The 13,283-nt window shown below is 27.7% G+C and overlaps 1 protein-coding gene across 1 annotated transcript in view; it reads left to right on the top strand.

Moving 5' to 3' along the window:
* The first annotated feature begins 308 nt into the window (after positions 1–308).
* The window catches only part of LOC102580960 (pre-mRNA-splicing factor CEF1-like), a 26,788-nt gene continuing 13,813 nt past the window's right edge, over positions 309–13,283 (top strand). The window contains exons 1-2 of the mRNA XM_006347188.2: positions 309–444; positions 1,000–1,136. Coding sequence (XP_006347250.1) covers positions 309–444; positions 1,000–1,136 — 273 coding nt within the window. The remainder of the gene's footprint in view (positions 445–999; positions 1,137–13,283) is intronic.

Here is a 13,283-nt window from a genome sequence, read left to right as displayed (position 1 = left end):
AAGCAAATTTATTTTATCTGAACACATGAAACAATTGGGATTCTTGAATTACAAGGTTAAGAGTAATGCAAAGTTTATAAATTAAGACCTTTCCAATAGTATTTGAGATTAAAACTATTTGAAAAAAAAAAAAATTAGAAATAGGCCTATCCATTTGACCTGTATACCTTTTAATTATTATAAAAAAGTGTACCTCTTAATTAATTAATTTAATCTCTTTATTTTGTTGTTCTAAATCCCAAGTCACTCTTTATATAAGACAAATAACAGAATAAGAGTCCTTGTACATTTCTCTACCTAGACTAGAAATGGGAAGATCTCCTTGTTGTGATAAGATTAATGTGAAAAAAGGGCCATGGTCACCTGAAGAAGATGCTAAGCTTAAAGAATTCATTGAAAAATATGGTACAGGTGGAAATTGGATTGCTCTTCCTCAAAAAGTTGGTAAGAAAACCAAATAAAAATACTTTCTTTAATTTTATTTCATCTCTTTGTGTGTTGATGATCAGGCATGGTGCAGCTACAAGAGACTAAACCTACGGATTCGGTCGATCCTAGTAACTTATATTTATATTAGGAAACTAATTCAATATATGGACATTCTAAAATATAACAACATATCTAGTGTAATATCATAAATGGAATCTACGTACGTAGACCTTACCCTGACATTTATAGGATAAAAATAATGTTTTTAATGGACACTCGACTCAAAAAAGAAGAAGCATTCGAAGCAGGATTGCAAAAAAATAAATAAGACAATAAAAATAACAGGATACCAAAGCAAATGAAGTAACAGACAATAATAAGTACCGAAGAAAAAGAAATTACGCGATTACAACTTGATACTACTTCTAATAAGGAGGTACATGTGAAAATATTAGAACCAATAAAGTTCAAATCTTGACACCGGCTATATATTGATGACTATGCATGTGGAAATGTATTTCTTTTATATTTGTTGTTTATATAATTTGATGAGATTATGGTTTGGATCAGGACTAAAGAGATGTGGAAAGAGCTGTAGATTGAGATGGCTAAACTATCTAAAGCCAAATATAAGATATGGTAATTTTTCTGAAGAGGAAGATAGGGTTATATGCAGTTTATATGCCAGAATTGGAAGCACGTTACAAGTTAGTTTTTAAAGCCAAACTTATTTAACAGTTCTCCAATTTATTTTATTTTCTGTTTTGGTCACTAATTAATTATCTACTACCTTTGGTGCCCCTTAAATTTCTTCAATTATCATGTGTTTGCATATGACTTTTGAGACTAAAATAAATCTCATTAAATTAAAAAATTGAAAGAAGAACTTCAATGGTGTAGAAAAAGGGAAATTAAAAGATAAATATTAAGACTCAAAAAGAAAAGTAATACTCCATAGACATTTCTTCTGCATGCATGCCAGTTTTAGATCTTGGATCAAGTCTTTAATTACACACATACAGCTTTAGGACACCATAGGCGGAGCTAGGAGGAGCTAGGTGGAGTTTGTGGAGTTCATGGGTTCGAATGAACCCAGTAGCTTTTTCGTTAACTTGTGAACTTCTAACAAAATTGATTGATAATTTTGTGGTAAGAAAGTGGCCGTGGAGATATTTTTCACACTATAGAGTTGTGGGTTCAAACCCCCATATCAATTTTAAAGGAAATTTAGAATAAATTTAGAATCCAAAATTACTCATAATCCTGGTTCCGCCTCATAGGACACAAATCCAAAAATGTTGAAACTATTCTAAATTTTTCCTTTTTCAATTAAGTACATGCAGTCAGATCTTTATTTCATTTTGACATTCAAGATTTTTTTAATTTGGAATTGATATTTCATATCATGTTATATTATATGTTCTCCACAACAAATTTAACTATACAATCACAAAATATCCAAACAATCGTTATTACAAAAAGGTTTAACATTCCTATCTTATGAATTTGACTTTAAATTTTGTATATTGGTACTTTAATTTAAAGATATTTTACACTATATTTATATAAGTTAACTTGAATAACATGTAACTTTTCGCAACATGTTTGATATATATACTCATGTTATCCGTAGATGGTTAAATCAAATTAATAGTGTAGAAACTATTTATACGGTTAACATATATATATAAACTTAAATGTTGTACATTTATGTGTCAGGTGGTCAGTTATAGCAGCTCAATAATCCGGAAGAATTGACAATGATATAAAAAATTATTGGAACACAAAGCTTAAGAAGAAGTTCATAGGTTTTATTCACTCATCATCTAATATATTGTTTCCTCCTACAAGCACTCTTCAAACAACTTTTCAACCCCAAACCCAATCCCAAGCATCAATTTCAAATCTTTTAAGAGATTCATATCTAGAGCCCATTCCACTAGTCCAACCAAATTTCATGTACAACAACAATAACATGATGAACTTTCAATTAGGTACAAATAATCAACATTCTTATAATTTTCATGATCAAAGCTTAATGAATCCCATGCAAGCAATTAGTTCTTGTTCCTTATCTGATGGGCTAAGTTGCAACCAAATTAGCTATGGAAATGAGGAAATAATGTGTCAAATTCCTTTTGAAGAAACCCAAAAGTTTACACTTGACAATTATTGTAGTACTTGGGCTGATCATCATGATCATCAAAAGGCAAATGGATATTTTGGGAATAACTTTCAAACTAGTCAATTCCAGTATGATCATCATACTAATATTGAAGAAGTTAAGGAGTTGATTAGTAGTAGCTCTAGCAATGGCAATGGATGTAACAATGTAGGGTACTGGGGCTAATTTTAATTTTATTTTGTAGGTGTGAGTACTTGTAATAGAATTTATTCATGGAAAGCTTTTATTTTGCTTCCACTGAATTAGTACTAGCTTTTATCTTCTTCTTATTTTATGTAGTGATGATGTAATTACTACTTACTTTCTTTGTCTCTGAGTCATTTTTTTTTTCGGTCTCAAAAAAGAAATGACACAATTCTATATTAAGTAACAACATTGATGAGTTATTTTAAATCACGAATTTATAAGTCGTTATATTCCTTAAAGTATAATAGTGTCATATAAATTAAGACGGAAAGAGAGTGTGATATGTACTACTACTAGTAGTATATTTTTGTGTTCTACCCCTACTTTCCCTATCCTTATGTAGTCTCCATCCTATCTATCTACAAGTACTCTGAAAAATATGTAAATTTAGTTCACGGTGAAAGTACTCAAGAAGCCTATCATATCATGATGCAAGAGTCAGACAGTGAAAGTCATTAATCAAGCACCCACTGTACGTTCTTCAACAAAACAAAGTATTCCCTTGGTCTCAATTTTTATATGAGCTACTTTAATTTGGTAAAGAGTTAAAAAAACAAAGAAAGATTTTTGAAAATTTTCATTTAAAATAAGTCATATAAACTTATGTGGCTAGAAATCATTTCATTTAAGTTAAAATAAGCATTTTATAGTTAAATTGTTACTAAACATATAAATATGTTATTCTTTTTTAGACCGATTAAAAATGAAAGTAAATCATATTAATTGGGACAGAGAGACTAATAGTATTTTGGCACTATAGAAAATTAAAGATATGTCCTGGTAAAATCAGAATTAATTTAAGAGTCAATATGCCAGCAAAAAGAAGATAAACAATACCTACTGCAAGGAAATCTTTAGGGGTTGTATTTTTAATTTAGCTAAAGATATGAAAATGACAGGAAAAACAAATTCAGAATCTCTGTCTTATTCAAAAAAAATAAAAAATTAAACCTTTACAAGTTATAGTATATTCGTTTGCCATATAACACGTTGGTTGGGACAGGCATCAATTGCAGTACAACATACGTAATATAAAATTATGCATTATGCATCGATCGAGTAATGTACGTATAATGAGATGATTAAGATATATTCCTCTACCTCTTAGTTAATCAGACGACATCTTGTACTCAAATCCTAAAAATGAAGAACCTCTTAGTAGGAAAAATTTAAAATTAGAAACACTAGTAAATTTTGCTCACCAATTGTTCGTAGAAATAATATAAAACTAAGCAAAAGGCAAAGGAAATAGGGGGAAAAAGTTAATATTATGATGAAAGATAGTAAAAACTCGGAATCGAGGGATAATTTCTCTTGATAAGCTTCCTGTCTTCCATCATTGAAGTTAAAATCGATCTAAACTTCATTTTCCTTGAATATAATTAAAACGATAGTCAATTGATGAGTTTATTTCTCGTAATTTTAATAATTGGTCCTATAATGGATGATGGGGTGGCTTACGATTTTATTGATTGATCATTGACTATTGTTTTTTGTTTGGGATATAATTAATATTTGAAGTGTCCCCATTAAAGTTGACATTGCTTAGCAATAGTATCATCTTAGGTAAGCCATATTTGTCTATAATATACACAAACCAAGTACTCAACTTGGAAAATAAAATGTTCCCTTCTTTTTATTTTCCTTATATATAATATAAGCTTTATGTTTAAAAATATATTAAATTAGTAGTTGGATTTAACTAATTAGTCTAGTTGACCCACAATATGAAAATGTTTGACAGTACTCATATAATTAAGTGTCAAAACCTTTCTTCCTTATTACTATTGAGTAACAACCTAACCTATCTCTTTTAAAAAATTTCCAACAAGAAGGCATTTGAATAATGTCAACGCTACAACAACTTTGAATCATAATTCATAAAGTCATAAGCCTATTAATTTTAAACATGGATTGATTTGTATGTTTTGATGAAAAATAATATTATGAAACAAATTAATAACTCTTATTTGACGTATTTCAACTACTTATAACACTTTTACTTTCTTCATATTTGTTAATTGGTGGAAGTTATTGCATCATTAGTATTGGTAAATTAAAGTAAAAGCTAGCCCCATTATTTGTACTTATCCTGATTGAGATTTTTAAAATATTTTAGATAACACTAGACATAAAACTTTGTCTAATAGCATAAATTTGCTAAAGAAATACTGTCAACGCTAATAAGAATACTATATAGAAAGTATTTTGCAATCATAAAGGTCATACTACCACAACTATTTTCAAAAGTATTAATCACTTATTAAAATTCTAAAGTCTCATATATCGAAGGGAAAAACTTGAAAAACTATTACTAATTATTAGTTTCTTGAATCACTTGTGAAGTTCCATTGATCGTACAATAAAAGTCATTTAATTTTTATTAGGCGCTACTAAGAGTAAAAATTGAATTCAGATATGTTAAATTACCTCATTTCAACCGTTTTCAATTTCATTTTTTTTTTCCTTGAAGAAGTAGATTCAAATAAATTTTTTGAAATGAAAATGAACAAAAGAAAGGTTTGTCCCATCAAGCAAGAAAGAAAAGAAAAGTTAGGAACATGCGACGATTAAAATAAGTATCGAGTAACTTAATCAAATGGTCATTCAATTATAGCGAATTCCCGTTGAAGTTATTTGTATTTTTTTTTTAATACCAATAAAGTCATTCAATTAATTAGAAGCGTGTATCTACTATCTACAAAATCATTACAGCCAAAACAATTATAGAAACACTAATTATATAAATCTCCCCTCTTGGTTTCGATTGACTTACCTTCTTTGTAGTTGTGCTTTCCTCTCTTATTTTATTTTTTTGTTATAATTACTTATTATTAATACCAAAAAGATTAATTTAAATAATTTATCATTGATGATATATTCTTTTGTTTAACTACTTTTATAATTATAAACATCATTTTTCAAGATTTTTTTTTTTTTCATTTCCATTGTTATTCACGTGACGTATACATTAGTATTTCCTTCATAAAATTTATCAGCCATATTAATTAGATACCACCGAGAGTTCACAGGAATTGGAATGAATATTCTCACTGTAAATTTTATCTTCTGAAATAAAACAAGAAAAAATATAATAATATCGGGGTAGTCTGTTTTTTAAATTTTGTAATTTGAATTTTAAAAATAAACATTGTAATGAGCTTTGAAATTTCATAGGTGTAAACAATGTTTGGACAATATTACAATAATAACATACTCAGAAAATCTCACAAATAGGATTCAAAGAGGGTAGAATATACACAGCGGACGTCGACGTTTTTTTCTCGTAAACAGTAGTTGAGTAGCAGAAGATGGTAAGTCCAGCCCAAATTTTAATAAGGCCCATTCTATACCAAAGTAAGCCTTACGTGATGGCTATCGGCCCTACGAGATACCTTAAATGGGCTCAACTAAATCCAATATACATGAATCCATAATTCCATTTCAAAATTATTCAGCATGATGATATCATGATAATATGAAATTAGTTTTTCTAAAAATAAAAAGTGATCACTTGTTTGAAATTGAAGCGTTGTTACTCTATTGAAGTCGTTAAGTTTAAATCATAAAAGCACCTCTGATAATTCATTGAGAACAAGATTAATCGGAATACATGTAATTAGTTTGACGCAAGCTAAGTAAATTACAAAAAGTTTCCAGATAGATGACTGAAGGCTGAAGCATATTCTTAGATTGGTATTATCACAGTATTCAAATAATTATAACATTTCTATTTTTCTTAGAAATGCTAAAATTAGCCCACGGAAATATGAATTGTCCAACTCTTTCAAAATTTGAACGGATTAATGACATCTTGACCCGCATAAATTGAGATCATATAAAAGTTGGGCTGATTTAGTCAAATATGTACTCCAAATTGAATTACAATATACTAATTAAAAAGATTGATTATTTGATATCACTCATATAGCTATATAATAATAAAAATAATAATAATGATAATAATAATAATAATAATTAAATAACCTCCTAGTTTTGTTTGGTAGTCAAACAATTTACAAGAAAGATAAAACTGAGAAATTAAAACTTGTTAAGTGTTGGGTCATGATTCATTATTCAACACAACTTGACACAACCCATGCACGTTACCCTAAGTAGCAATAACCCATCATTGATTCAATACATTTTTTTCGATTTAAATTCAACTCAAATCGTCCATTTATCACCCCTAATTTTATTACTCTCATGACAGTCACAAGTTACTTTATGAAGATTTTGCAATGAATGAATAGGTTAAGGGCGGGGGAAATTGTGAAAAATATTAAAATTTTAGGAGTGTGAAAGATTCTCAAAATTAATGATAAGGTTGTTCATCAATAAAGAAAATAAAAATTCTTCTACGATAATATTAGTTCAAAGTACTTTATTGTTAGTTTCAAATGTAGAAGAGTTCAATAAGTCCAATTTGGAATCTCATGATAGATTTTAACTTTATTTGACAAACATATTGAGATATAATAATAGAAAAGACTCTTAAGATTTATTTATGGGAAAATTGTACATAATGGCAAACTATTAATTCAAATTAAATGGTATAATCACACTTTGATTTCATTGTGTCCTGTAGCAAACTGTTTGCCAGCGCCTCTCTCCCTCAAACTCTCGCTCGCCACTCTCCTCTCTCGCTCACTCTCTTTGTGCTCGCCTCTCTCGCTTTATACACAGAAGTGTATAAATTGCATTTCTGTTTGTATAAAGCGAGAGAAAATTGTATATACACATGCAAATACATATATATTCGTCCTATACACTTATAATTATACAATAAAAATATTCCCCTGCCCAGTTCTCTTTTGTCTTTCTCTCTTTCTCGTTTATACAACAGAATTGTATAAATTGCGTTTCTGTTTGTATAAAGCGCGAGAAAATTGTATATACACATGCAAATACATATATATTCGTCCTATACACTTATAATTATACAATAAAAATATTCCCCTGCCCAGTTCTCTTTTGTCTTTCTCTCTTTCTCGTTTATACAACAGAATTGTATAAATTGCGTTTCTGTTTGTATAAAGCGCGAGAAAATTGTATATACACATGCAAATACATATATATTCGTCCTATACACTTATAATTATACAATAAAAATATTCCCCTGCCCAGTTCTCTTTTGTCTTTCTCTCTTTCTCGTTTTATACAACAGAATTGTATAAATTGCGTTTCTGTTTGTATAAAGCGCGAGAAAATTGTATATACACATGCAAATACATATATATTCGTCCTATACACTTATAATTATACAATAAAAATATTCCCCTGCCCAGTTCTCTTTTGTCTTTCTCTCTTTCTCGTTTTATACAACAGAATTGTATAAATTGCGATTCTGTTTGTATAAAGCGCGAGAAAATTGTATATACACATGCAAATACATATATATTCGTCCTATACACTTATAATTATACAATAAAAATATTCCCCTGCCCAGTTCTCTTTTGTCTTTCTCTCTTTCTCGTTTTATACAACAGAATTGTATAAATTGCGATGTATAATTTATGTTTGTCAACGATTTATACAAACGAGAGGCTAACAACAATTTATACAAATGGCCTGCCAGCGAAATTATACAATTCTGAAGAGGAGCCAACGAATTATACAATTGCTTCTTTTTGTATATATGTATAGCAAATTATACATATATATGTTTGCTATGGAGCGCAATTATGCAAACTGTGCTATAGCATACAAATATGATTTTTTTGTTTGCTATATGTGAAAGTTTCTCTTTATTTATTTACGTTTGAAGAGTTGTATGAGGTGAAAATCTCACCTACCATATTGTAACAGTGATTGACACAAATCACAATAATATTATCATAATCAATGATTATTTACCTGTTTAATTAAACATGCATGAATTCACATTCTTGTTATTTTAACAATATTTTTCGTAAATGTTGAGTGACAGTAGTCATGTATAATGATCAAAAGTTTTCATCTAGTACAATCACTTAAAAGTGTGAAAGTAAAGACGAATTATCACAAAATATCTCTTGGATCATAATTCTTTACTCAAAATAACTTAATTATAATTAATTTTTTTCTAAAATGTTTGATGATTCTCTAATTGATGTTGGCAATAACAACTATTTTGCTACTATTATTTAGCTAGTTTTTCTTACAATGGTCGTGCTTATCCTGATGGCAAAACATACTGGAAGATTTTTCAATGGCAAAAACACTAGTGCTGACTCTCTAGGTGAACACTAGCTCGATCATCCTAATTTTATGTATGATCACTGAATTTTATTTACGAGCTAGATAGCTGAAAAATTCATAAAATGGCTATATATATACAAATATATGATTTCCACAAAATATATTTGAACAATAAACACTAGAATATTCATCCAAAGTTTTGCATCCTTTGAAAATCCTATTTTGGGGAGAAGACGAAAAGGGGACAAAATATGGGCTGGCACGAAAATTTTCAGTCATAACGAGTCTAATTATGTGCGTAAAATTCCACGTATTATACACGGTGTATACATGTCAAAGAAATTTGATCTCAAGTTCACAAGGTAAATTTTTTATCTAAGTCCATTTTTTAAAAAAAATAAAAATCCAAGTGGGGGTGGTGGAAATTAATTGGGCTAAATCCCTCAAAATATATCGACTGATTACATAAAAATGGTGAATGAAAAAAAAAATGTGAAAGAAGGAAGAAAAAGAACATAAATAGATGATAAGAAAGTAGACACATAATAAGATACTTCAACCAAAAAACCTCAATCGCTTAAGCAATATTATTACTACAAAACCTGAAAGTAAAATCCAATCACGATACTGTCACACCCCTATTTTCCCTTCAAACAAGAATGCATGTTTTTGAAACAAAGAGTTTTTTCAATTAAAGTGACATTTTGAAAAGGGATTATTTTGTTATTCAGAGTCACCACTTGGAATTGAGTTTTGGTGTTCCAAGTCACCATATTAAATCCCTGATCAAAAGGAAATTTGACTCTATTTTTATTGGTTTACGAAGTAGAAATTCGGGTAAGGAATTCTGTTGACCGAGGGGAAGGTGTTAGGCACCCCTCGAGTCCCGTGGTTCTAGCATGGTCGCTTTATTGACTATATATATGACTTAAATTAATTTTTGAATATTATATTATTAGCTTAATAAAAAATGTTATTTACTTTCATTCTCTGATTTATTTTATACCTGTTTAAAATTATCTTATTTATTTTTAATCTATTTTAAATTGTTTTATTTTTCTTCTTCCTTTTTTATATTTTTTTAAAAAAATTTCTGCTTGTATTTGTATTTTAAAAATATATATTATTATGTGTAGAATATGTATAGGTATCTAATTGCTAGGAATTAGAATTTGTGTAGGATTGAGATTTTTTGAGTTTGAGTATTTTAGGATTGTATTTTTTTTGTTAGATCTTAAAATAGAAATAAGATTTATGAAATTTATGAATTAGTTTTAGCAAGAAATTCTAAATAGATTAGGACTATTTTTAGAAAGATTTTTCCTTCTTAATTTTTTTTCTTACTTTTTTTTCCTTTTTTACGTTTTGGTTTTATTAATTTATATTTTTATTAATTTTTTTTTTCATTCTGTCTCTTTGTATTTTTATTTTTTTTTATCATTTCTCGTTTTTACATTCTGTTTCCTTCTTCTTATCTTTTCCTTATTTGTTTTTTTTTATTTTTTCTTTTATATGTTTTTTAACATTCTGTTTCTTCTTTTTTTCTTCTTACTTTTTGGTTTAATTTTTTTTTTCTGTTACGCCTTATTTTCTCTTCTTTTTTAATCATTTTTTATTATTCTTTTCTGTTCACGTTTATTCTTTTTATTATTATTATTATTATTTCTTTTCTTATGCTTTCTCGCCTTTTTAAAAAAAATTAGTTTTCCTAATTATTCATTATTTATTTTTTACCATAAATATCTAAATAATATTCATATATCCTCTTAATTAATACCTTAATAATTAGAATTAAAGCGATAATCATCTTAACACTTATTCTAAAGGCGAACTATTTTTTTTATCAAAATAATATATTAAAAATAAGACTAAAACACATTCCACATAGGTTTTCTAAATCACTAATCAATTAAACTTCAGTTTATGTCATAATCTAATAAGTCTACAAATAATTTTCAACAAAATTTTCTTAAGTGAAAACTAAGCTCCAAGAAACATTAACTATTCAAAATTAAATATCACAAAATCAATTTCAATATTAATTGCATCTAAAGAGCATAAGACAATCATAAAAAAAAATGTATGATACATCTTTTATTTTTATTTTTATATTATTTTTTAGCAAGAAACATCTTCGGTTTCGTTTTCCTAAGCATTCGTAAATTCTCAAAAATAATCACAACATGCATCACAGATTGATATTACATAATAACAACATGTGATTCAAAAAACTTCATATTATTGGAATCGAGTTTTCGTACAGGTATTCTATTCAAATCATGCGAGAATTTAGAATTACCTCGCTACGAAAATCGATACTACAAAAACAACTGCTACGATCTACTGATTTCCAAAGTTAATAGCTAATATTAACTTTAAAGAGCCACGAATCCGAAATCTTGAGTAAGACCTCGAACGCCGACTTAATTCTCAAAATAAAAAACTCACTTTTGTTATCTTTTTCTCTCTGTGTATATGTGTGTCTGTGTATATGTGTGTTTTTATAATAGTTTTGGGTGTGAGTCTGGTGCTAATTAAAAAGAACGTGATGGAGTGGGAATAGGATTTAATTTAAATTTTAGTTGAGAATTTTAGGGTTGAGATAAAGGAAGAAAAATAGTAATATAATATTTAACAAACAAATAATAAAAAATAATAATAATAAAAAAGAAAGAAAGAACGAAGAGAAAAGAAAGAAAGAAAAAATAATAATAATAAAAAAGAAACGTGTAAAAGATCGCGCAAGAGGAAAAAAAATAGAATAAAAAATAAAATAAACTAAATGGGAGGAGGATTTTTAGCAAATAAGTTAAGGAAGTTGGGGGTAATTAGGATAAAGGTAAGGTAATTTACTATTGTTAGTACTCTTCTTTTTTTATATCTTTTTCTTTTCCTTTTTTTTTTTTTTTACTTTTCATAAGATATACGATTTTTTTTTTAGACTAGTTAAAAGTTAAAGGATTAAAACAAATATATTAAATTCACAAGTTTTCTTTATTAAACTTTAAACATAAAGTGAGCTTATAATTTGTTGTAATTTTCAGATTTATTTTAAATATAACCCTACTGAAATAATAATATTTAAGTATTAAAATTGGTGTAAAATCTTGATGTTTTGGTAAAAAAATTAGGTGTTCACAGATACAACTTCTATAATACATTTGGTAATCAGATAAATTCGACGTATCTAGGATTTTGAAATGATGGGTGCATCATTACAAAAAAATTGATCTGAGATATAAATTTAATCGGTTTGACATTTAGATTTTTACTACTGAAAACCGTTAAAATTTTAATATTATAGGTCCAAAATTAATTCATATCTATAAAATGCCAAAAGTGCTACCAATTACCACTTAGAGAAGTATTATCTAATTTTAAAAAAGAAAAATAAAACAAGATAAATATAAAATTTAAATTTCTAACCTCACGTAGAGAGGTGCACCCAATCATGATTATCGCATTATGTGATACTCCGAGTCTGGGTTCACATATCTATAATTCAATATTTTTTAAAAAATATAACACTATTATATATGATCTTGGGAGGGGAGCATGGGTTCACGTGAACCCGGTGACCCCCTTGAATACACCTCTGCAGGTAATGGATAGGTTATACACCAGGTTCATATAAATTTAGTATTTTCGATGTGGAATATAAATTTATGTGTAAAATCAACCATTAATAGGTCTGAACTCATAACTTTTAAAATACAGTAGGTATGATGCTAAAAATTGAACCCATAAAATGCCCTTTAAAGGGAAAATTACAAGAATATACTATTTAAAATTTTAGTTAACAATATATACATATACTCTTTTTTATTTACAAAACTAAGTTTTTAATTACAAACATAACAAAATATTTAATTTTTATTTGTTAAAAATATAGTTGGTATCCATATCTATTACCTTTTTTAGGGGAGGTTATGTGCTAATTTTATGGGATTGATAATTATTGTTTACATTTTTTTGACTTTTTCAACCACAGTTTTACTCTTTTACGTTACTTTGTTTTTCTATATATTGATTTTCTCTCTCTTAATTTTCAATCAAATCATATTATTAATGGAAGCCTTCTCTCACATTTTTACCATTATTTCATCTAGGTAAAAAATATGTAGGTTTCATCAAGTATGCATAGTGTTTTCACAATTATAACTACATCGTAGTTTCACCAAATATGCAACCATGTAATATATAAACATACATACATACCAATTATATAACCATCATTTTACCAATAATTATTTTACTACTATATATAAATATACTATTTTATACCAATAATTATTACTATTTT

This window comes from Solanum tuberosum, unplaced genomic scaffold (genome assembly GCF_000226075.1).
Source record: "Solanum tuberosum cultivar DM 1-3 516 R44 unplaced genomic scaffold, SolTub_3.0 scf00091, whole genome shotgun sequence".
NCBI classification, from domain to species: domain Eukaryota; kingdom Viridiplantae; phylum Streptophyta; class Magnoliopsida; order Solanales; family Solanaceae; genus Solanum; species Solanum tuberosum.
Note: the sequence above shows the minus strand (reverse complement) of the source record. Positions and strands in the feature narration are given on the sequence as shown.